The sequence below is a fragment of the Carassius gibelio genome, chromosome B20, assembly GCF_023724105.1.
Source record: "Carassius gibelio isolate Cgi1373 ecotype wild population from Czech Republic chromosome B20, carGib1.2-hapl.c, whole genome shotgun sequence".
Classification (NCBI taxonomy): domain Eukaryota; kingdom Metazoa; phylum Chordata; class Actinopteri; order Cypriniformes; family Cyprinidae; genus Carassius; species Carassius gibelio.
The window spans coordinates 2,021,314-2,045,338 of record NC_068415.1 but is presented as its reverse complement, the minus strand read 5'-3'; the positions used below and the strand labels follow the sequence as shown (position 1 = coordinate 2,045,338).

General features: G+C 36.4%; 2 protein-coding genes across 8 annotated transcripts in view; one reads left to right on the top strand and one right to left on the bottom strand.

Annotated features, from left to right (window-relative positions):
• The window catches only part of mia3 (MIA SH3 domain ER export factor 3), a 22,135-nt gene extending 5,520 nt beyond the window's left edge, over positions 1 to 16,615 (bottom strand). For 2 of the 6 annotated variants that reach the window (XM_052586517.1, XM_052586519.1), the window contains exons 1-24: positions 16,391 to 16,615; positions 14,845 to 14,978; positions 13,878 to 13,964; positions 11,197 to 13,792; positions 10,064 to 10,372; positions 9,853 to 9,986; positions 7,101 to 7,232; positions 6,988 to 7,009; positions 6,272 to 6,360; positions 6,127 to 6,204; positions 5,935 to 6,045; positions 5,774 to 5,845; positions 4,498 to 4,602; positions 4,295 to 4,417; positions 4,076 to 4,175; positions 3,431 to 3,486; positions 3,267 to 3,357; positions 3,047 to 3,185; positions 2,399 to 2,561; positions 2,279 to 2,314; positions 2,048 to 2,115; positions 1,865 to 1,962; positions 687 to 803; positions 389 to 457 (exon numbers count right to left, since the gene is read on the bottom strand). In XM_052586517.1, the coding sequence (XP_052442477.1) occupies positions 389 to 457; positions 687 to 803; positions 1,865 to 1,962; positions 2,048 to 2,115; positions 2,279 to 2,314; positions 2,399 to 2,561; positions 3,047 to 3,185; positions 3,267 to 3,357; positions 3,431 to 3,486; positions 4,076 to 4,175; positions 4,295 to 4,417; positions 4,498 to 4,602; positions 5,774 to 5,845; positions 5,935 to 6,045; positions 6,127 to 6,204; positions 6,272 to 6,360; positions 6,988 to 7,009; positions 7,101 to 7,232; positions 9,853 to 9,986; positions 10,064 to 10,372; positions 11,197 to 13,792; positions 13,878 to 13,964; positions 14,845 to 14,978; positions 16,391 to 16,514 (5,053 nt within the window). In that variant the 5' untranslated portion in view covers positions 16,515 to 16,615. The remainder of the gene's footprint in view (positions 1 to 388; positions 458 to 686; positions 804 to 1,864; positions 1,963 to 2,047; positions 2,116 to 2,278; positions 2,315 to 2,398; positions 2,562 to 3,046; positions 3,186 to 3,266; positions 3,358 to 3,430; positions 3,487 to 4,075; positions 4,176 to 4,294; positions 4,418 to 4,497; positions 4,603 to 5,773; positions 5,846 to 5,934; positions 6,046 to 6,126; positions 6,205 to 6,271; positions 6,361 to 6,987; positions 7,010 to 7,100; positions 7,233 to 9,852; positions 9,987 to 10,063; positions 10,373 to 11,196; positions 13,793 to 13,877; positions 13,965 to 14,844; positions 14,979 to 16,390) is intronic. The other 4 variants (XM_052586520.1, XM_052586522.1, XM_052586518.1 and 1 more) reach the window with 4 other exon arrangements.
• taf1a (TATA box binding protein (TBP)-associated factor, RNA polymerase I, A) lies at positions 8,484 to 24,025 on the top strand. Of its 2 annotated transcripts, XM_052586523.1 has the most exons (12): positions 8,489 to 8,822; positions 18,473 to 18,627; positions 18,702 to 18,868; positions 20,095 to 20,208; positions 20,308 to 20,506; positions 20,596 to 20,711; positions 21,874 to 22,032; positions 22,112 to 22,178; positions 22,255 to 22,378; positions 23,265 to 23,419; positions 23,528 to 23,621; positions 23,714 to 24,025. In XM_052586523.1, the coding sequence occupies exons 2-12, from the start codon at positions 18,504 to 18,506 to the stop codon at positions 23,748 to 23,750; spliced, it is 1,356 nt and encodes a 451-aa protein (XP_052442483.1). In that variant the 5' UTR covers positions 8,489 to 8,822; positions 18,473 to 18,503; the 3' UTR covers positions 23,751 to 24,025. The 2 variants fall into 2 exon arrangements, with proteins under 2 accessions (XP_052442484.1, XP_052442483.1); XM_052586524.1 differs by lacking the exons at positions 18,473 to 18,627; positions 18,702 to 18,868 and having other exon boundaries at positions 8,484 to 8,822.

Below are 24,025 nucleotides of genomic sequence, written 5' to 3'. Positions count from 1 at the left end.
TATATATATATATATTTTTTTTTTGGTTTGTTTTTTCAGGAAGGATGCTTTAAATCAAAAGTGACAGTAAAGTCTTTTAGAATGTTACAAAAGATTCCATTTAAAAATAAATGCTGTTCTTTTGAACATTCTATTAATCAAAGAATCCTGAAAAATGAAATGGATCACAGTTCCCGCAAAAATACTGATATCAACATTGATAAAATCTGAAATGTTTCTCAAGCAGCAAATCAGCATATCAGAATGATTTCTGAAGATCATGTGACACTGAAGACTGGAAAATACAGCTTTGATCACAGGAATAAATTACATTTTAATATATATTTCAAAAGAAAACAGTTTTAAAAATGTACTATACCATCTTTAAAACAGGGGGTATCATAATCACCTGGTCTGGAGGGCAGCGGGTGTCCGAGGTCTGAGAAGCGTCCGTGAGGGTCAGACGGGGGTCGTGGACCTGGAACAGATCACAAGTGATTAGGAGCTGTTAGAAATCCTTTTATACGGACATTTGATGCTGGAGCTCAGGAGCGAACGCATCAGGAGCGCTTTCAATGACAAAGACATAGGGAAATGATCCGAGGAGGGGAAAATGACAGGAAACAGGAAAGCTGGAAAAATGAAAATGAGGAGAATAAAGTTGAAGTCGAGGGGAGGAGGAGGACGCAGCGGCGACGACGACTCACCGAACGGATCGCCCCGTCGCCCCACAGGTGCAGAGGGGGGGCGTCCGGGACCCTCCATCATTAGAGGAGGGGAGGGAGCCCCCCCACTCACAGGAGACGGCCCGTACGAATCACCTGCTGAGATCAAACCAGCACAATCAGAAACAACACCCAATCAACCCTGCGCTAAGCTCCGCCCCTCGGCTACTGCTGCTCAGAAGTATCTACAGTCTTTCTTTACTATTCTTTATCTGGAGGGATTTTTCTTCATCTTAGAAGCATGTAAAATCTCTCTACTTGAGTGAAAGAGAAAAATAATGCTTGCATCATCTCTGGAATAACATACCAAAAATTATCTCAATATTTGTATACTATATTATAGTAGTTATTATTTTTAGCTTTCATTTTATTTTTAGCAATTTCATTAAAATGCTGTTGCTGTTGAGTTTTGTTTATCTAGCTATTAGATTATGTAATAATTATATTACTTATAATTACTTTATTTAAATTATTTGTATAGCCTGTCAGACTAAATGTGGTTTTGTCATTGACAGTTCTTTAAAAATATTTTGTTATAATTGCTATTTAGACACTTTTACGTTTTATTTGAAATTACTTACATTTACTTACATTGTTCCTGTAGCTCAACTGGTAGAGCGTTGCGTTAGCAAACAAGCAAGCACAAGGTTGTGGGTTCGATTCCCCGGGAACACATGATATGTAAAAATTGATAGCCTGAATGCACTGTAAGTCGCTTTGGATAAAAGCATCTGCTAAATGCATAAATTTAAATTTAATAACAATATTGCATTATATAGGAAATGCATTCTTATATATATATATATATATATATATATATATATATATATATATATATATATTTATATATTTTTTTTTTTTTTTTTTTTTTTTATTTACCTTTAATTATGTTTTATTTCAGGTTCAGCTATTTTAGTACTTGTTCCAGTTATAGTTTTTCATCTAATATTTCTATTTTAATGTAATTAATAATTATTTTTAGTTTCAGTTATCCAGTCAGACTGAATGTGTTGGTTTGTTTTTTTTTTTGCATTAATAATTTCTATTTCTGTTTTATTCATTTTAGTTTTTATTGTAAGCTCTTGATTGTTTAAAAAAAAATTCTATCCATCTTTTTTCATTTGATTCCTTGAGTGTGAAGTGGAGGACAAACTGCTCACCTCTTCTCTGAGGAAGCATGTGGCGATCCGGAGGTCCAGAGTTGAGTTTGAACAGACTTTCCTCCAGATTTGCTATTTTTTCTCTGTACTCCACAAGCCTTTACAAGCGCACAAACATCAGACAATAACAGCACTGACATGGAGAACACTGCAACGGAACAGAATGATTTGATGAAGACTCACTTCTGACGAAGGTTGGCCGACTCTCTTCTTTCCTCCACCAGAGTTCGTTCAGAGGTGCGGGCTTTTAACTACAGAAAATAAAGCATGATTAAAACATTGGGGAACCTATCAGTATTAGCCAACATCTGCTTGATCTGAAAGAATTATTAATAACTAAGCTATCAGTCAGTCAGCTCGAACACAAAAAGCGTCTAGTTTTGGTTACGGAGATGCAGCGTGGTAATCACTCACCCAGTTCTCATGGGCTTTCTTCTCCTGGATTGCCACCTGTAAGAAAGCGCAGACAGGGAGGATTGAGACCGATGTGCCGGACTGAGAACACAGTGACTCTGTACAGTAAATGTTCCTCACCTCAGACTTCAGAGAGCGTTCGTTCTGCTGCATCTCCTCCTCGATGTCCTTGATCTTCTGTTTGAGCACTCTCACCTCCTCCTCTGAGCGCAGGGCTTTACTGTCCACCTCCGACAGCTTCGACTCCTTCTCGTGTCTCTCCAGCTCCTCCTGAGTCAGTTTCCTACACACAACGCATCAGTTTATATTAGCAATCCGGCATCATGAAATACAGGCTGCATTTGAGCTTCGAAACATCAAGTCAAGAGCCAGATCAGTCATCTATTTCTTCTGTTTTCTAGTTTGCTTCCTAATGTTACAGGGGTCTAATAAACCTGGCATTGCATATTACAAATACTGCTTGCTTTCATTGCACATTGGATGAAAGTGTGTGTTCGATGCATAAATGTATTGTGCATCATTTAGGATGCAACATCACACAACAGCTGTAGTTTCCATCTGCACTTCCACAGCTGATGCACACACAAGTTATCTTCCACTGAAGTGCATAGAAAACAAAGTTTCGATTTTGAGATATTCATCATGTTTTAGTACATTTTACCTCAAAATATGGAAATAAAAAAATATATGCATTGCAAGACTCCCTGAAGTAATGCATTGATCCGTGCATGCTAAGATGATGATGTTCTGCACAGTGTGAGCTCTCACTGCTGAAGTGCGTTCTCTTTCTGCTGGTAGAGTTCAGTGGTGATCTCCAGCCTCTGCTGCAGGGTCTTGAACTGGTTCTCCAGATGCTTTTTCTCATTGTTCAGATTCATCTGTTCATGCATGACCTTCTGATATTGCTCTGCATGAAAAAAGAAAACAGTGCATTTAGACACAGATGTGAAAAGCTGATCGGAAGATGTTCAAATCACAGTCTTCATACCCTCCAGCTCCTGTCTGGCTTTCTGCTCGGCGAGAAGACTTTCCATGTAGCGATTCCTCTCGTCTTCAATGACACCGAGAGTCGCTTTAATCTGCAGAAGATATACTGCATTAGGAATAAGAAAAGTGTTGAATTCTCCTCACAATTAAATCAGACGTATGTACCCTGGAGACGTCCATCATCTGTTTGATTCGCAGTCTCATGCTGTCCATCTTCTTCTCTGAGAGAAAACAGAGGGGAACGTTTCATTTAACCATCTCCACGCCTGATAAGGCACCAATGTTCAGTTAATGAATTAAATTTAGGGCTCTCTGTATTGCCCCCGTTTCATCTGTGGATGACGGCAGACTCAGAGAAATAAAGCGTTATTAAAGATGCACCGATATAAAAATGTTGGCAGATACCGATAACCAATATTTTATTTTTATTTGAAACCCTATAACCGATATGTTGGCCGATAAATCTATATCCAAAATTTTATATAGTTTTTGAGAGCCTGATTATAAAAAAGGTCTCATCAATAAAAGTCTTACAAATAAATAAAATAATGAATAAATAATGCAAACAAGTCATCTCAAGTCAAGTGTTTCTGAAGGAAATAATGCACTATTTATCGCCTTTAAGATATCGGCCAAATTTTCATTTCAGGCCAATACCGATAACCGAAAAATTTAGCATTTATCGGCCGATACCGATATGGTGGCCGATATATCAGCATCCCTAAGCGTTATGAGTCACTCCATAAGAATGCAAATGACAAAAGATTCAAAAGGAGAGCGAAAACTACACAGTTCTAAATAGAGACTGACCAGCATCTTCTCCATTAGACATTTTAGCATCATCTTTCTGTAGTTCTCCAAGATCACCGGCTCCCAGACGGTTGAGCTCTGCAATACACCTGGACAAAACCTGGATACCAGAGAATCATGGGATACCATGCATTAGAGAACACACTAGAATTTGTAATCAAACTTCAATAAAGCTCCGCCGGACCAACTGTTTTATAATACGCATCAAGTTTCACTCACGTCGATCTCATTCTCCTTGTGCACCAGAGAGTCTTCCAGCTCTTTCTGGGATTTGTGGTAAACTCGGATCTCCTCGCTCAGTTTCCTGTGCTTCTCCTGCCAGTCTTTAGCATCACGGAGGAGCTGTCAGAACAGAAATATCATCAGATTCGTGAGGATACTGATGCTTGAGTGAGACTCAAAGCTCTGCCGGCAGGACTCACAGATTTCTTCTGCTCTTTTAAAGCGCCGTTTTCTTTCTCAAAGGACAGAACCTGAGCCTTGAAGGCATCTTCTCTGAGTTTGGCTTCATCCATGAGGACATGAACCTGTAATCCAATCAAAACCAACCCAGAGAGATGCAAAACATTAGCTTCCTCTTAGGACACGAGGGAACTAAATCTAACGTTCAATCTTCAAATGACTACCAAACAGGGTTATGATAAACTCAAATTTAAACCTTATTATTATATTATTATAATATTACCTGAAATAAATTTTTACTAAAGTATAAAAGCACTTATTTTATTCCAGCTTGTTAAAAAGAAACATTTATCATTGTTTAACTTGCTGTACTAAAATAATCTGAAATAAAGTTCATTAAAAAAATGTAAGTTGTGTGTGCGCGTTATATATATATATTTTATGTTAGCAACAAAATTACTAAATACGTAAAATCATTGAAACGATTAAAATAATGTTTAAAAACTATAATAGTATTTCAATTATACTAAAATACAAATGCATTAGGTCATTTTACAAAAAAAAAAAAAAAAAAAAAAACGATAATATCCAAAAATATAATAATTGAATAAATGATCACAAATCATACATTTATAAAATTAATTATTTTTTCATAATATTCAATGATAAAACAAATTAATAAAAAAAAAACTACTGAAAAATAAAATGGTCTTAGCATTTCCATTATTTAGAAACAAAAACTGCTAAATTGCTAAAAAACAACAACATTTAGATAATTTTACAGACAAAAAACTTGCATATAAGTAAAGGATGGGCAAAAAACGATAAATTATGATATTTTCACACTGTAGTTGTTAATGTAAATAAAATGGAAGAATTCAATATCAAAATTCACTGGAATGTTTTCTTTTTTACTTAATTATTTGGAAATAATAAACTGGAATAAATTAATTCCTCTTTTTTTTTTGCACTCATATAAAACCAACTTATAGTTGCTGAAATATTTACCAGCTGGACATAAATACAAAAATGTCAATTTATTACACAAACATGAAGTCTGAAAACACAGACAGAAGCACTCCTTATTTAATTATTCATTCAATCCAGCTGCTTCTCTCTCTTAATGATTGTTAGTGTAAAAACAAGCAGTTGTAGAATAACCTTTCAATGTTAGCAACAGTAACTAAGTAGCAATGCATGATGTTTGTTATGGAATGACTTTGCATAAACGTGACAGAAACAATTAATGGCTAACAAACTGATGTGAGAGAGATCAGTTTATCCAGCACAAATTACCTTTGCACGCTCCTCATCATAGCTCTTCAGTGTTTTCTGGTATTTCTCGATCCTCTGGTGCATTTTGGCAATCTAAGGTTGGGAGGAAAACAAAAAGGTTATGAAACATCTGTTAGATAAGAATCACAATGGCAAAAAAATAAAAAGGAATCAAAGCTTACCTTCTCATTAAGATTTGAATTTTCTTCCTGTGTGTCTGCTATTTTCTGGTTGAGCTGTAAAACGCTTCCAGACATCTGCTCCCACTGGCTCTGGAGCTTCTGGTGACAACTCTAGTCAGCAAAAGATCAAACCACGTTACACAAATGTGCACAGAGAGGACACGGAGATGAGGAGATGAACTGATGATTCACCTTCAGTCCTTTGACTTCCTGTTGGCTTGAACTCAGGGATTTCTCAGAGTTCTTCAGCTGTTCTTCACGCTCTTTTATCTGCGAGGAGACAAACCATCAGCTTCATCAACAATGAGCCTGTCAAAGATGAGCGAACGAACGTTACCATGTCGTTTAACTCCGTGATCTTGTTGGCAGCATCAGATTTCTCGTTGAGAAGCTGCTGGATCTTGTCCCGAAGCTGCTTTTCAGTCACTGTGGGGAAAAAGATTTTAAAAGTAAAGGAAATATTTTAAGAGCACTTCAAATTACTACAAAATTATTTTGATCATTTTACAGAAAAATACTCAATATATTTAAGGTGAAAATACCAATACATTATTACGAATTATTACATTTTGCCATTAATAACTAATATACCAATATTCAATGATGATTTAAATATTTTTGGAAGAGTGATTCAAAAAAAAAAAAAAAAAAGACTATAAACTACATTAAATTTAGCAAATATAAAATAACTTTTTCAGATTTAAGCAAGTGCAATCTCGACTATATATATATATATATATATATATATATATATATAAAAACTACTGTAAATCATATTTTGCAAATAGCTTGCTTGCTTTCATATTATTTAATCATGCACTAATGCCTATTTTCACATAACCAGAACATTAATTAAATATATTACAAATTAAAACAGACACAAACCACGTGATCAACAGTGCAACAATAAATGTTCATGAGGACGACTAAAAACAGTAAAAACGAATAAATTACACAAAGTACAGAATATAACAGTACCATAGCATATCATATCAAGAGATCATAATGAAATAAAGTGAATATTTAGCTGATATCTCCCGAGAAGTGACTTACATTGATATGTTCTGCCTTTGATCTAGAGGAGAACAGAAGAGTTGAAAGACACTGATTAGATTGAATCATTTACAAACCATTAATGAAAGCATTCATCACAGAGTGACTCTTACAGCGAGAACGCTTCTCCAGAAGAACATCAGGACTGTGAGGGCCCCGACCACAACTGTAGCCATCACCGGCTCCCAGGGGACACCGTGGAAATCGGGACCCGGTCGCCATTCCTCCGGAAGAGCAGTGATCACCTAATCGAAGCAAAACACAGGAAATATCAGTGTTAGGATCATTACAGAAACAAGAATTAAATTTGACTACTTGGTTTCTATTAGAGGTGCTCCGATCACGATCGGCCGATCGTTATGCGTATCTCGTCAGTAAAGCCGGTTATTTAATCAGCGGTTAATTCCATCAGGTGCGTGATTTCACATAGAGCAGCGGTTACTACACAGAGCCGTTGTTAACTGAGAAGATGCGCAAATACACTTCATTTTCAGTGTTTATTGGCGCATCTTCTCAGTTAACAACGGCTCTGTGTAGTAACAGCTGCTCTATGTGAAATCACGCACCTGATGGAATTAACCGCTGATTAGAGAACCGGCTTTACTGACTAGATGCGCATTAACGATCGGCCGATCGTGATCGGAGCACCCCTAGTTTCTATGAAAACCTGTTTTCATTTAAAAGTCACAATTAATTTACTGTGATAGAAACTAGCTTCCATAGGTTTCACTGCCTGACAGGTGAAACTTTCAATAATCCAAATATCGACTTATCGTGCAATTTATGTACATGACATCAATCATTTTTGGTGATGCTGCAATATATCCCACATTATATTTACTTCAAATTTAAATGTCACCATGTTTTGTACATTCCACTCGTGCATGTGTCTTTAGCATCGCCATCATCTTGTGCAAAAAAATCCGCAGATATGGGGATTTGTGCATATGGACATCTGAGTAGTTTACCGAGAAAGAAGGTCGTGGAAAAATCTGTATATCCATTCGAGTTATTGGTGCATTTTTCTTTTCTTTTTTTTCTACTTTGCACTTTTTGTTAGAAAATATTTACTTACCATTCACTTTAAGGTATCTAGTATTTTAATACTTAATTTCAACAATCTAAATATTCTTAGAAATTAAAAGTTTGTTGTCATTTGGAAGTGTGCAGGACTTTCTTGCATTACTACGCTGTTACATTATGATTATATATTTAGTGGCATAAAATGGTAGCAATATTATCGCAGTTATTTCTTTGGCAAAAGTATCACACAACAAAAAGTTGTTATCGTGACAGGCCTGGCTTTCAGTTTAATTAGCAGGCCCAGCTATCAAATCTGTGATTGTTTCATATCAAGTTAAGCCCTTTTTTAGACTAACATTGACAAATCTGAAGCAACAAAGTCTATTTAAGCACTGACTCTTATCACCAGTCACATGCAGGAGAAACACAACACTAGAGGTTTACTGGACTTTCACCTCTGATGAAACCCAGTCACCTCATGCCTACAATAAGCGCTCACAACTGTTTAAAAGAGAAAATTTAGGATTGTAACGTTATTCGATTCTTAATGGACTTAACTCATTGGGATTGCTATGAAAGCTGGATTAGACGGGCTGAAAATACAGCACTGTGTCATCATTACTCAACTACTGCACGGATATTATATCGATCTACTGTGTGAATGATGGATTGGTGGCGGTTAAAGTCGTTATAAATAATATCCAGTTCAAAACTGAAGGCACTGAGTCTAGAGAGTGTTAACACTTACTTCCTGAAGTCTGGACAGGATGAAGACGAAAAAGGCTGTGTTTTCGATCTCAGTTGGTGGAGAGGTAAGACTTAGCTGTGAATCCATTCCTTTTTAAAGCGTTTCAACTTATTTACCAGAGAAACCGAGCGCTCAGAGACGGAGTTTGACGCCGATGAACACCGTATAAATGGCGGACCGTTGGATCATGTTCGGGAAGCCGGTGTTTTCTGATATAAAACCGCTTGGCTTCCAAAGCGAGTCTATATATTTAAGCTTTATATAGAAGGACAGCAAATATATATACAATTAGTATGTTATGAAATCGCGGCTGGAGGAAGATCAGCGTTGATCTCTCTCTCTCTCAACAACACGTCAACATTTCAAAACGCTGAGCTAAGAGTCTCTCTCTCGCGTAGAGCAGTGTTTCCACTCTGTGCGTGCACGGTCATGTGACGCTAGCGGCGGCCTCTGATTGGTTACGCCTGGTGAGCGTAGGAATAATATTTCGCCGTGATGCTAGCGGGTTTGAAAGATTATCACCATGAATAATCGACGCTTCAGTGAACATGTCGTATGTAAGGCAGCGGTATTTCGTTGTAATGATTTGGAATTTAATCTACTTAAGGTTCCATACATATATTTGTCTCGAATAGAGTTTGATTAACAGGTTTAGCACGAAGCCCCATTAGATCTCATTGCACGTAAACCTCTATCGGCACCAGCAGCTGTCACGTGACCCGAAGCAGAAGTGACGTCGTGACGAAACCCTTATTGTCCATCTAATAAAACAACTTCCTATCTCAAAACTCTAAATTAATACATTATTAGGTCTACTTAAAGACAATGCATTTTTTAATATAAATATTTCGAAAGAAAAAGCCTCTAAATTAGATGGATAGATATATAGAAAGCTAGTTTTATCACTTTTTATCAGCTCTAAACTTTTTTTTTACTGCACTGACTGTAGTTTACACACTTATGTCTGTTATTGCAGCTCTTGCATCAATGGGGAGGATTGAATCAACAACACAAACGTTCTGTGGATAGAAACCTTTTGCATGAATGCTTTTCTTTTGGGCCATAATGTCTTAAAATACGGTGGCCTTACTCACAATTTCTCCGTACACTCCAAGATATTCTTTGACGAGATGCACAGAAACCCAGACCTCATCTGAAGTTGAGCCGGAGGAATCACTGCTTGCTTCAGTGTCATGGAAATCAGAGACACTTGGAGACTCCAGTGAACCTGGTGATAGAAAACAAGAGTTTAAGTGAAATATATGCAACAACAACTATTAAGACTGAAGTTAAACTCTGACACACCTGAGGATGGATCCACTTCGAAGTGAAAGCCGATGTCCACAGGCTTCTCCAAAATAGCATGAGGCCCCTTTTGAATCTCCTCAGTGTCTTCAAACCCTAACGGAGCATCTTTGTTTCTGTTGAAATGACCCCCGTCCTCCTCCAGACCCACGTCTTTAGTGCGAGGCAAGTCTTCGTTCATATTTAATTCAGAATTCAGATTCACTTCAGACTCGTTTTGCTCCTCGTGTATTTCAGGACTCTTGGGTGGTTCAATCATTTCGATGTCACTGTCCAAAGCCTTCTCCTCTTCAGAGCCAACTTTTTCATCTGGGGGGGAAAAAAGTGATTTTTAATAAAACATTAAACATGTAAGGCCTGACATTTGAAATGATGACATTTCTGAAATTCAAAGGTTTATTGAACCTTTAGACAAAAATGTTTGCATTAAAATTTTTGGTTGAGTATCATAAGCTTTTATGGCTCATATAGTATATAGCAAGAATATGGAGAGGGAAAAATCATCTCAAGTTAATTCAGAGGGCCAACAGAAGCAAAAATATGCATTTTGGTGCAGATGCTGATATTTTTATAAACCAAAAGTGATGCTTGTAATGAAAATCACTGATATATTTAAAACAGCAGATACTTACAGTACATACAATTACAGAAATATCCAAACTTATAATGCAATGCAATACAATGATGATTGAGAGAGGACCAAATAAAAGTTCCTCAAAAGCCTGTGAATCCCGTTTGAAAAATAAAAAGATAAGTAAACTTTTTTTAGGCTTTTCAGTCTAGTAAGTGTTCACCTTGAAATACAAGTTATTCTTATGTTTACTTAATTAAATCAGTAAAGATCTGACAGCAAAAGGACATGTGTAGCACAAGCTGAAATGCCTTAAATGGCTTTTTTTACTTGCTGCAAAATCTAAACGATCAATCTGGCACCAGAAGGCATGTGGGTAGATGGCGTGCAACTGGTTTAACATCAAAGATTTAATCATTTAGAGGCTTTCGAAATGTGATGCAGTAGGTTTTATAGGATTAAAACAATGCAAACAGCATATGATTAAAGGCGAAACCTGACATGAATCATAAAAACGACCACTAGTTATGGTTAGGAAAGACAACAGTGCTGCTAAAATGACCTGTTTCAGATGCAAGGAGCTCTTCTTCGAGCAATGGTGCGCTGTCGCTGGCCGCTGAATACTTCTGTCGTAAGGCGAACGCAATCTCCTGGAAAGCGTCGAAGACGGCAGCCTCGAAATCATACGCTTCTGGCTCCTTCTGCTGAGATTTCCGCTCGCTTTCGTTCAAGATGTCCTCTGTGGCGTCGAGAATCGCGTTCTCCGAGGCCTCCATGATCTGGTCCAGCGTTCGCTCGATTTCCTCCGTGTCCGTCTGCAGCTCTCTCACAGACTTCATCTCCAGATCTAGATCTGAAAACATGGCCTCGATTTTGAACAGGTTCTTCAGTCCAAAATACTTCTGCATGCGCTCCATCTCCTCGTCTTTCAGGTGATCGCGTAAGATTGTGAGCCTCAGCACGTTATCGCTGTATTCAGGCTCCTCGGGAGGAAGACGAACCACGTCCTTTTCTTCTTCTTGTTTTGTGGGGTTTTCGCTTTGTTGGGATTCGATCGATTGATCGCCTTCAGGTTGTTGGTTTTCTTCAAGTTCATGTATGTCTTCTGTGAGCTGAAGTTTAGAAGAAAGAAGAGCGTTTTCATCTTCTAAAAGCTCTTGGGCATCTTCATCCACGTCCTCTTCATCTTCAGGACTCTGTTGTTCTGATTCCAGTGTGTTTTTCAGTAGATTCACGAGTTCGTTCTTGACTTTATTGAGCTGTTCCTCCGTTTGGTCAAACAGAGGTGCAGTTTCTGGGCTTTCTGTAACAAGTTCCTCCTTTAACGTCTCGTCTTCACCAATCGTTTCACTCAGTTTTTCGCTGTTGTTCGTAAGTGCATCCTGAGGATCGTCTGAAGTGTTTGTGTGTGCGTTTTCATTCTTGTTCATGCTGGCCTTCTGAAGAAGGTCTTTAAAGTTTTCCATCTTTTTCGTGTCTTCCTTCTTTGGATCATGTTCTTCAGTGATTTCACTCACATTTAATGCCTTTTCGGACTCAGTGTGCGTTTCCAATGCTGGTTCAGATGAGACGTTTTCACTCGCATCCGAAGGAGTTTTAGCGTCTTGTGGAAGATGAGAAGATTCTGGGATTTTAATGTCTACGGCTTCATCTGCATTAGCCAGTTCTTCAAAATCACTTTGTGCATGTGTGCCCTCAAGACCAGCTTGTTCTTTAACATTAGCAGCTGAAAGCGATTCCTCGAGAGATTCAGTCTCTTGTGTTACACCTTCATGGTCTGTTTTGAAAGCATCTTTAAAGCTTGACCTGTCCTCATCCTCGAGTGTTTTCTCTGGTGTTTGTAGTGGTATGTCTTTATCACTTAGCTCTGTTTCAGCAGCTTCTTCATGTACTACATCTAAACCTGCTGGTTGTGTTTCAAGTGGCTCAAAATCAGAGTCGCTTTGGTTGTGCAAAACTTCAGAATAATCAATTTCTTGCGCATCAGAATCAGTTGGTTCTGTTTCTACATCCTCTGAAATGATTTCAGCATTTTGACTTATTGGAATATCTCCTGTCTCTTCTGTTAGTGCATCTTTAGATTCAGATATCGGTTCTGATGAAACATCTGTCTTTGGATGAAGGTCCTCTTCAGTAGTTTTCTGTAACGTCTCTGTTTCAGGAGCTTCTACAGATTCAGAATCAACTACCTTTGAATCAAGAATCGATTCCGAATCTACTGATTCTGATTCGAGATGTGATGCAGATTTTGAATCAACTGCCTTTGATTCATGAGCCGACTGTGATTCTGAATTAACTGACTCTGATTCAAGAATTGAATCTGAATCTACTGACTCAGCTTCAAGATGTGATGCAGATTCTGAATCTAATGTATTTGATTCATGACCCGATTGTGATTCTGAATCAGCTGACTCTGATTCAAGAAGTGATGCAGATTCTTCATCAACTGACTGTGATTTAAGAATCAAATCTGAATCTACTGACTCTGATTCAAGATGTGATGCTGATTCTGAATCAACTGCCTTTGATTCAACAAGAAGTGATGATTCTGAATCAACTGCCTTTGATTCAACAAGAAGTGATGATTCTGAATCTACTGCATTTGATTCATGAGCGGACTGTGATTCTAAATCAATTGACTCTGATTCAAGAATCAAATCTGAATCTACTGACTCTGATTCAAGATGTGATGCTGATTCTGAATCAACTGCCTTTGATTCAACAAGAAGTGATGATTCTGAATCTACTGCCTTTGATTCATGAGCCGACTGTGATTCTAAATCAACTGACTCTGATTCATGAACCGACTGTGATTCTAAATCAACCGACTCTGATTTAAGAATCAAATCTGAATCTACTGACTCAGATTCAAGATGTGATTCTGAATCAACTGCCTTTGATTCATGTACCGATTGTGATTCTGATTCAGCTGACTCTGATTCAAAAATCGATGTTGATTCTGAATCGAATGACTCTGATTCAAGAGTCTCCACTGATTCGGTGGTCGTCGTTTGAGATGCATCTGGATTCTGAGCTGGTTCTTTGGATTCTTCTGTTGAATCCTCATTTTCTAGCAACAATGTGCTGCCTAATAACACATCTATGTCATAGCTTTCAAATTTATCGAGCCCAGTCGCAAAGCAGACAAAATCGGTTTCCTGAAATGGGAAAAAAGATTCATGTTAACCAAACGTCACGTCAAAAAGGACCATACATCACACAATATCAACCACACTGACTTACATCTGTTGGTACTTCCAATTCTTTTTCAGTATATATATGATTTATATTAAGATAGTCCTTTGGGAAATAACCGAAGTGGTTTCCAATCTATGCAAACAGAGGAAGAGGGAAAATGTATTATTTTATGCTGCAATATAACAGTGTTTACAGAAACCATAAAAGCATAAATACAGCAAAAATAAAATGTAGCTAAAAGAATAAGAAAATAAAATGCATGTAATGAAAAAAACAGAATAATATGCATAAAACAAGGCAGGCTGCACTTAAATATTTCCAACTTTGTACATGTATATCTTTTTTTTACATAGTTTCTCTCATTCACAGGAAAGTATTAAAAACAATTCGAGAAAAAAAGAGAGTTGAATAAACTGTAGCACAAAGCACACACAAACACGGAGTAAAAGAGTCCATTTTAATTAGATGATCTGTTTATTGTACACTTCAGCTTCAGCTATTTTAATGAATTTGTTTCATTAAGCTTATGGTAACGCATTGGTTTGTTGATGTTGGTGTGGATGCAAGTAGTTGCTTAAAGGAATAGAGAAATGTAGCATTATACATCATTTGTTAAAGAGTGAATGGGTGCCGTCACTTCTCAATTCATTAACTGATGGATTACTTGTGATGTTTTTATCGGCTGTTCTGACTCTTATTCTGACGGCACCCATTCACTGCAGAGTGATGCAATCCTACATTTCTCCAAATCTGATGAAGAAAAACTAATCTACATCTTGGATGACCTGAAGGTGCGTACATTTACAGCAAGTTGTCATATTTGTGTGAATTATTCGTTTAACACATTTCTCTGGCACTGAAGATTCGTGCATGATCTGTCACCCAACTAAATAAATATATGAAGACTGTTTGTGATGATAAAGTAATTCTAATCAAATACTAGCATCCGAGTACATCTTCAGCAACACCCAAAATCATCAAACAATCAATCAATGATTAACTGGAGACTTACACTCCCAGCCCACACGTCCGATCTCTGCCCTGAGAGTTTATAATATACATAGATCGTCTCTCCTTTCTTAAAAGAGAGAAACCGGCAGTCCGGCCCTGTGAAATCCTTGGCGGCCTTCCCTCGACAGAGAAGCACTAAAGAGACACAAAAAACATGTTAGGATGAAGACTACTCATTTCATCATCATGTTACATTATGAAAGCTTCCCATGTGCACTGTTCTGCATGAAAGTTGCATGAATAATGTTAGATTTGTGTTATTTTAACTTCATACGACTTTGAATTGAATGCAATATGGCATAAACAAACCTTTTGATTAATTAATTCAAAATAAAGCATATTAAAGGCACAATGCAACAAATTGTAAGGGTCCTAAATGGGAATTTATTTAAGCAATATATATCTTAAATAACTTGATCTGGATATTTTTGCAGTTTTTGTGAGATCAGGTTGAATTAATTAATTTTGTGTTAAATGTTTTGATATTTTTGTGATGAAAGTGGTGCTACAAGTAATAATGAAAATGATCTTTTATTGCAAATACATCCAAGTGCAATCTAGATTATAATATTTACTGTAAAAGATAAGTATTTTTAACAAGAAAAAAAATATATATATAAATATGAAGTTGTCTTACCATATAAAATAAAACTAATATTTTAAAAGACAAACGATCTGATGTTTTGGTTTATTTAATATTTTAAAATTTTACTTTTGCAGTAAAATCTAATAAGAACACCTACATTTTTTATTAAATGCTTAACAATAAAATTATTACAGTGTTGTTTTTAAGTCAAAAAGTAATGCTGTTTTTATTCTTTGTGAATTAATAATTCATGCATCACAGATATATATCTCAACAACATTAGAAAGAGTTGTTTTTTCCCCAGTCGACAACTAATGGAACATGCACTTTTTTTCTTTGTATTTATAGAATTTTATGTGAAATAAAAATCGTCTTCAGTTCTCAAATGGTAAACATATTATTAAACTGCAATGCAATATACCAGATACCTGCATTATGCATATACTGATATTATTTCAGTTTTCGTGCATTCCACTCTAAATATCATTAAAAAAACACAATTTAGTCAACAACAGTTGATCCTAATCCATCTCAAACGCAGGCTGAGTGTAAATAACGACCTTCCGAATCAAGCACTCGCTCTGTTCTACATGGCCATATGCAACCAGGCCTTATAATTTAACATTATTAACCGTTTCAGCATTTGATCGTAATGTATTAAAGCATAAAACATGTTTGATTAAAGAACCAGACTGAGTGTACAGTGTGTTTGTGTTATTAGCTCGACTGGCTAAACTGAGCTCAGTATCAACAAACAGGATCTTCAAGGACGACCTCCGCAATATCAAGCTCCACGCAGCACACAAACCCGCTTCTCATTAAATTAATTCACGGTTGCGTTTGTTACAAAGTTACAGTATCCCGCGGGAGCGGCGATGCGGCCTTTATGACGTCAGCAGCAGTAAGTTTTATGGTCCGCAGAAGCAGCAGCATCCAGATACAAAGTTCCAGAGATACTCACTGCTGCATTCTTCATCCGCGCATCGCTTCAGATCCGAGAAGCGCCGCTCCGCGCTGCTCCGAGGAAAACACGCGTACAGAACAAGTGTAAAAACATAATAAAAGCAGGGCTTCGGTGCAGCCATGCTGGCAGCTGTTGATCGCAGAGCCGCTGCCGACACGTCAGCAGATCCGAGGCGAGCCGAGAGGAGAAGAGAAGACGAGAGCCGGAGTCATGTTACACAGCGCTTAAAGAGACCGCAGCAGCAAAACAACAGACCACGGCGCATGCGCAGGACTAGAGCGTCACACACAAGACATGCTTTTTAGAATGTTTATGATCATAAATACAGTAATGTTTGGGTAAATAAACAAGAAACAAGATTTCTTCAATGAGAATACTCAAACAAGATAGATAGATAGATAGATAGATGGATAGACAGATAGACAGATAGATAGATAGATAGATAGATAGATAGATAGATAGATTAATATAGGCAAAACTTACAAAGAAATCAATAAATAAACCAATAAAAACAATTCTGAACTCTACTGAACAATTATATCGGCCATTTTGCATCATCTGCTCTCAATATTTTTATTTCTGTTTTAGTGTAACTAAATTTATTTTATAAATTGTTTCAAAACGTTCAGAGAACATTCAAAAGTGATGTTCCCATTATGTTTTCAAAACTATAAAATGACATTTCCCCCTAACATTTGAAAACTTGAATGTTAATTTAGAAAAACATTGTTTTCATAAATGAATGTGCTTTCACATAAGTTAAAACATCTTGTACTTAGCATTGGCACAGATCACTCATCTTCTAAATAATATTGTACAAATAATTTTTTTAAATAATCTTGTAAATATTACACAAATCTGTAGCTACATAATGTAATACCGCATATTATTATTACTATTTATTTATTTTGGTTTTTTTGCCAACAATACATTGTATGGATCAAAATTATTGATTTTTCTTTTATGGCAAAATTTGTTTTATATATATATATATATTTACATTTACATTCATTCATTTAGCAGACGCTTTTATCCAAAGCGACTTACAAATTAAGACAGTGCAAGCAATCAAAAACAACAAAAAGAGCAACGATATATAAGTGCTATAACTAGTCTCAGTTAGGTTAACACACTACACGTAGCATGGAATTTTAAATAATAATTAAAAAGAAAGCAGATAGAATAAAAAAAAGAATAGAGCAAGCTAGTTAGAGGTCTTTACACACACACACACACACACACACACATATATAAAATTGCATAATAAATGAAAAGAAAATAGAATACAAAAAGATTAGAAAGGTAGTTAGATTTTTTTTAAGAATAGAATACAATTATATATATATATATATATATATATATATATATATATATATATATATATATATATATATATATAACAATTTCCTACCGTATATGTATCAAAACTAAATTTTTGATTCGTAATATGCATTGCTAATGACTTAATTTGGACAACTTTAAAGATGATTTCCTCAGTATTTAGATTTTTTTTTGCACCCTCAGGTTCCACATTTTCAAATATTGTCCTATAATAAGAAACCATACATCAGTGGAACGCTTATTTATTCAGCTTTCATATGATGTATAAATCTAAGTAAAAAAAAAAAAAAAAAAGCCATTTATGACTGGTTTTGTGTTCCAGGGTCACGTACCTCCTGAATGAAGAGCTCATGAAATACACACTAAATTCATGTGTACTAATTCTGATTCCGATTCTGATTATGTAGGCTACTATAAAAGTTTTTGACTCTTCTAAAGCATAAAAATACCATCATATGTTTGCAGATATTTTTATTTGGATTGCAATACCTAGTTCAACCACTCGGTGTCAATGCGCGCTCTTACGCTGTAGGCGTCATTTCCTCCTGTACTGCAGGTGGCGCTGTGAGCTGCTCACGCTCGTCCCTTGCTTTGATGAAGAAGAGCTCTGTTTACACGCTCACGTGTTAAGAGTTACACACGAATCAAACCGCGCTTATTGAGTTCTGTTTATAACTTATTTGCATCACAAGGTTATTGTTAGCCATAGAAGAAGAAGGTCTTCGTTTTACTTTCCAGAGGAAACCAAGTGTCCGTGAAGCAGCGCAATATGGATGATATAGAGACTGAGCTCAATATCGCAGAAGCGGCCGCGGATTCAGAGGATCAGGAAAGAAACCACGAAGTGATAAAACCTGCCGTTCTTCTCCACCAGTCTCATACAGACCCCAGAGGTGATGTCCTGATGATGTTTCATCATGTTTATTGAGTATAGGGAGCTCACTCAAGCAGGTGTGTTTATTTTCAGGTGTGCTCACAGCGGTGGACTTCCTCAAGTCCAACCGGAAGTGTCTGAATCTGATCAGAGAAGCGATGCTGAGGCATAACTGGCGCGAGGCCGCGGGGTATTTCAGCTCTTACATCCAGACACTGGAGGCTGGGACTCTTTCACAAGTGCATTCAACAGCGTCTGAGGTGCATCACCCTGTCCAAATCATCCTTAAGTTTCTATTGCGTGATTTATGAAGCCTCCAGTCCACTTTTCTGGCATATAAAGATACATAACACATGCAAGTGACCATGTGCATTGCATCCATAGGCTGACTTATAATGTTAGAAAGGTGAAACATACTAATCTTTTCTGTTTTTAGAAACCATATCTATTATGTAGACAGACAGAGATGTCTCGTGAAACAATGCTAAACCATTGAAGGAATAGTTGACCCAAAAATGAATCACCGGTGCTTCTTTTGCAGTGCCGTCAGAATGAGAGTCCAAACAGCTGATAAAAACTTCACAAACACTCCAGTCCATCGGTTAAAGGGATAGTTGACCCAAAAATGAAAATGAAAGATGTTGGTGACTTTGTTTCTTCAGTAGAACACAAAGAGAGATTTGCATTCTGTTAGTCATATAATGTCAGTGAATCACCGCAATCAACGCTAAAACATACAATAAAACAAAAAAACTTACACAAACAAATCCAAATTAAACCCTGCCGCTCGTGATGATACATTAATGTGTAAAGACACAAAATGATCAGAAACTACCAGTATTTATATCGTTCTTTTATTTATTTATCTCTGATTCATGCAGTGTCTGAACTGTCAGAAGTCTCCTGTAGACTGTGAACACTATCAACAGCGGTGATTATTCAGTTTTGTATGGTGGTGCAGATTTCTCTCCTGATTCAGACCAGTTCACTTTTTCACTGGAGGAATCCTCATCATGAATCTTGGACTTGTATTTTAATCAGAAGATACAATTTGAAGTTTAAAACGTCTTAATGATGGACTGGAGTGCTGTGGATTATTATTGTGATGTTTTTATCAGCTGTTTGGACTCTCATCCTGACGGCACCCATTCACTGCAGAGCATCCAGTGACGAGCAAGTGACGCAATGCTACATTACTCAAATCGAATGAAAAAACTAACTCATTTAGACAAGGCAAATGTATTTATTTAACACATTTTGTACACAGTGGTAATTCAAAGTGCTTTACATAAAAGAAAGTAAAATAATCATGAAGATTAAAAAATAAAACAAGTATTTTTAAAACTTTGAAAAAATCACTTAAAAATTGACTTATTAAAAATGAATTTAAACCTATAAAATAATTTACTAAAATACAGTGAATGTGTAAAATACAGTGCTTATTATAAAGCAAATCACTAACAGTCTGCATGATTCTCTCCATCAGATAATTTGGCGTTTAGGCACAGAAATTCTGCATCATGTCCCCAATTCCAGACCTGACGATTTCAACGCTTTTTATGAACAACTGAAAAACTTTGGCGTCAGAAACTACTCGAAGGTATGCATTGCACTCTAAGCATCCAGACCTCCTCTCAGCATCATGCATTGCAGCTCTGCGTCGTTTGATCAGCATGTGATGTGACCCGTCTTGTTGTAGATCTGTTTGGAGCATTGCTTTCATCTCCTGCTGAACGGCCAGATGGATGAAGCCAAGCGGCAGCTGTCCATCGCAGACAGCTGGAGATACGGCAAGCAGTCGACGGCTCAGTCCCAGATGAAGAAGCTGATTCGTGCCTACTGCGGTTATCTAGATTACCTGATCTGGAGCGAGAAGAAGCCCTCTGCACCTGGAAGCGGTAGGAAGATCAATGACCGTGCATTATACCGCGTCTTCTTTCTTGCATCTGTCTTAAACGAGGTTCTCTGTCAATGCTTCGGGTGTCAGAGGAGGCCGGCAGCAACCGTGAGATGCACAGCTACTTCAGACAAGCTTCTGTGACGCTGAAGGAGATCGTCAGTCAGCCCGGAGTCTGGGATCCTTTCGTCTTGAGTTACATTCATGTGAGACTACATCTTGCCCTGTGTGATTATTGACTTGTTTCAGGTTTGTTTAGTCCAAACTGTGAGAGTTCTGTCATCATTTACTCCCCTTGTGCTGTTCAAAACAGATTTTCTTGAAGAAATCGTCATGCAAAGCAAGACTACATAAGAGTTTTTTTAGTAGCGCTGTGTTATAAACAGGTTTAAATGAATGTACATGCACAATGAGATGCAGATTTTCGTCTATTTGTTTCGTAAAAGTGCTGTCACTTTAAAAGACTTGGAATATAGTGGACAAGTTATATGGATTATTTAAATGTTCTGTTTCTTCAATAGAATGGGGATCTTTTTTAACGCGTATGTCTCTTTTGCACTGCAAGGCTGCATTTATTTACTCAAAAACGCAGTAAAAAATGTGAAATATTATTACAACTTAAAATAATAGTTTTCTATTTGAATATACTTTAAAAAATAATTTATTCCTGTGACGCAAAGCTGAATTTTCAGCATCATTCCTCCAGTCTTCAGTGTCACATGATCTTCAGAAATCAGAATAATATAGTGATTAACTGCTCTAGAAACTATAAAGCTTCATATTTTTGTGGAAACTATGATAGATTTTATAAAAAGTAAAAAAAAAGCAGCATTTATGTAAAATAGGAATCTTTTGTAACATTATACATATCTTTACTGCCACCTTTGATCAATTGTATGCATCCTAGCTGAATAAATGTTTTAATTTTCTTCTTTTTTCATAATAATGGTAAAAAAAAAAAAAAAAAAAAAAAAAATATATATATATATATATATATATATATATATATATATATATATATATATATATATATATATATATATATATATATATATATATATATTTCTTGAGCAGCAAATCAGCATATTAGAATGATTTCTGAAGATCATGTGACAGGAGTAATGATGCTGAAAATTCAGCTTTAATTTCACAGCAATAAATTAAAATGTAAAGGGTATTCAAATAAACAACTGCTCTTTTAAATTTGAATAACATTTCAAAAATATTCCCTATTTTTTTTTACATTAAAGAATTGTATTTTTGTGAAATGTTGACTAATAGTTTTCTTCTTCCAGAGTCTTTTCAGTCTTCCAGAGCTAGTGTAGAAAGTAATGCTGTCTAAACTAGACTCTGTCTGTCTGTGTGAAGATGCTGGAGTTTTACGAGGACGAGGAGGCTGCTCTTCAGCTTCTGGAGAATTACGCTTACAACAAGGAGTTCCCTTCGAACCCCAACGCTCACGTGTATCTGTACCAGTTCCTGAAGACGCACCAGGCCCCACCAGCCAAGCTCATCGGCTCATTGAGAGTATGAAAGCGTTCAGTCAGTCAGGAATATATGAAGCTTCTCGTTGAAACGGCTCAGTGATGTGGTTTGTGTCTCTCAGATTCTGCACTCTTTAGTCCCGAGTCACGAGCTGATGCTGGAGCTCTGCTCTCTCCTGCTGCACACCAGTACGTCTGGAAACTAGACTTCTTTAGCACATGAAGAGGAACTGGAAATATAAACGGGTTTCTGCATCTTTTCCAGAGCAACAGAGCGATCTGGAAGAAGCTCTCGCCGTCTCCATGGACCTTCTGGAGTTTTCCAGCTGGAGATGTGACATGAAGGCTTGGGAGTGTCTTCTGAAAATAATGAAGAAACTCAAAAAGATGTAAGTTATTAATAACTCACCATAAATAGTACAGAAGTCACACCGGGTTAGAATTGCATTGATGAGAGAGAAAAAATGGAGGTAAGTTGAATCGGCTTCTAAGTCTGTAAATTCATAAATGATGTAAAATACGGACAATTTTACATAAAAATAGCTACAAGTAAAACACAAACAATTGTAGTGGCATTCATTTTAAATAATATTTCTAACATATTTATATGTGTGACATTCATTGCATATTAACTTGTCTTGTTTTTATGTATATTGTTAATTACATATTACTATAAAAATATAAAAAAGTTATGTATTTTCGTAAATATAAAAATCTCATTATATTAATAATTGTTATTAATGACTAAAAAATATTAAAATGATTTATTAAATAAGTAAAAAAAAAAAAAAAAAATATATATATATATATATATATATATATATATATATATATATATATATATATATATATATAATAAATATATATTATATTATAAATATATTATAAATTATAAATATATTATAGATATTAATATATCTTTTCTATCTTATTTTTACAAATATTTATTTATAAAAAAGTTATATGCCCTAACCAAATAGGACCGTAAAACACACATGTTTTAAAGTATAGTCTGTTCTCTCTTCACAGAATAGTAGTAGTATTAGTATTAATAGGAATAAAAGTAAGGAACTCATAGACTTAGAAATACAGACATTACACTGTTATATCTGATTGTAAGCTTATTAATAACATTTTATCACATGCATAAAAAAATCAGATGGCCACCCAATAAAAAGAGTTGGAAATACAAGTTATATACACAACTCTATAAATTGCATTCTATAAATGTCTAAGGAAGTAAAAGTGAGAATGTTTGTGGTGATGTTGCTTCAGGAAGTGCAAGGACGCTGTGAAGAAGGAGTGGGACGTCAGGAGATCGCTCTGGATCTCCTTACACTACAGAAACTACATCGGCAGGAAGGACTCGCTCCACAGCGTCCAGCTCCTGATGGTCAAGAGAGACGTTCTGAGGTGTACGGGAGAAGACAGTGAGTCTGCAGAGAGAAAACTAAGAGGCATTGAGTGTTGCAGATGATGGGAAGGAAACCCTGTACTGTTTGATTGTGTGGTGTGTGAAATATACGTTGTGTTTGCAGACAGAGAATACTTCAGAATTGCTCTGAAAGTTGAGAGAGGAGGTAAACCCAAGAAAGACCGACTCAGGGAGAAGAAAGAGAAGACGGCGACTCAGTAAGCCCGAGATTTTTCCCAGAAGGCATATGTTTTCATGCTAGAGATGTTTGATGTTAATTGCATTTTATATATTTTTTTGTATCACCCAGGAAGAAGGAAAAGAAAAAGAAGACTCTTGATGACTAAGGAATCAGAGTTACTTTTTGGAGATTTTCTAGATTTGTAGCTGAGGATGTTTGACTTGTGTTCGGCCCCTGGTCTCTGTGGATGAAGGGACAGGAAGTGACCAGCAGGGAGCGCAAGCGCTGCGCTTCTCAAACCTGATGCTTTACAGGAGTCACATCAACATTTCATATCTGTCAGAAGAATCCAATCATTTTCAGCAGCTTTTGAGATGAGTGGATTCTCTCCTGTCGACATATTTATTATTAGATAAAGAAATTAAAAACAATACATCTAAA

What these genes read in the sequence shown, in the direction of transcription:
- taf1a (XM_052586523.1), top strand. Translation starts at nt 18,504, where the DNA reads ATGGATGATATAGAGACTGAGCTCAATATCGCAGAAGCGGCCGCGGAT. An exon ending in GTCTCATACAGACCCCAGAG is followed by an intron (nt 18,628 to 18,701) that starts GTGATGTCCTGA and finishes GTTTATTTTCAG; the next exon opens with GTGTGCTCACAGCGGTGGAC. An exon ending in GAGGTGTACGGGAGAAGACA is followed by an intron (nt 23,420 to 23,527) that starts GTGAGTCTGCAG and finishes TTGTGTTTGCAG; the next exon opens with ACAGAGAATACTTCAGAATT.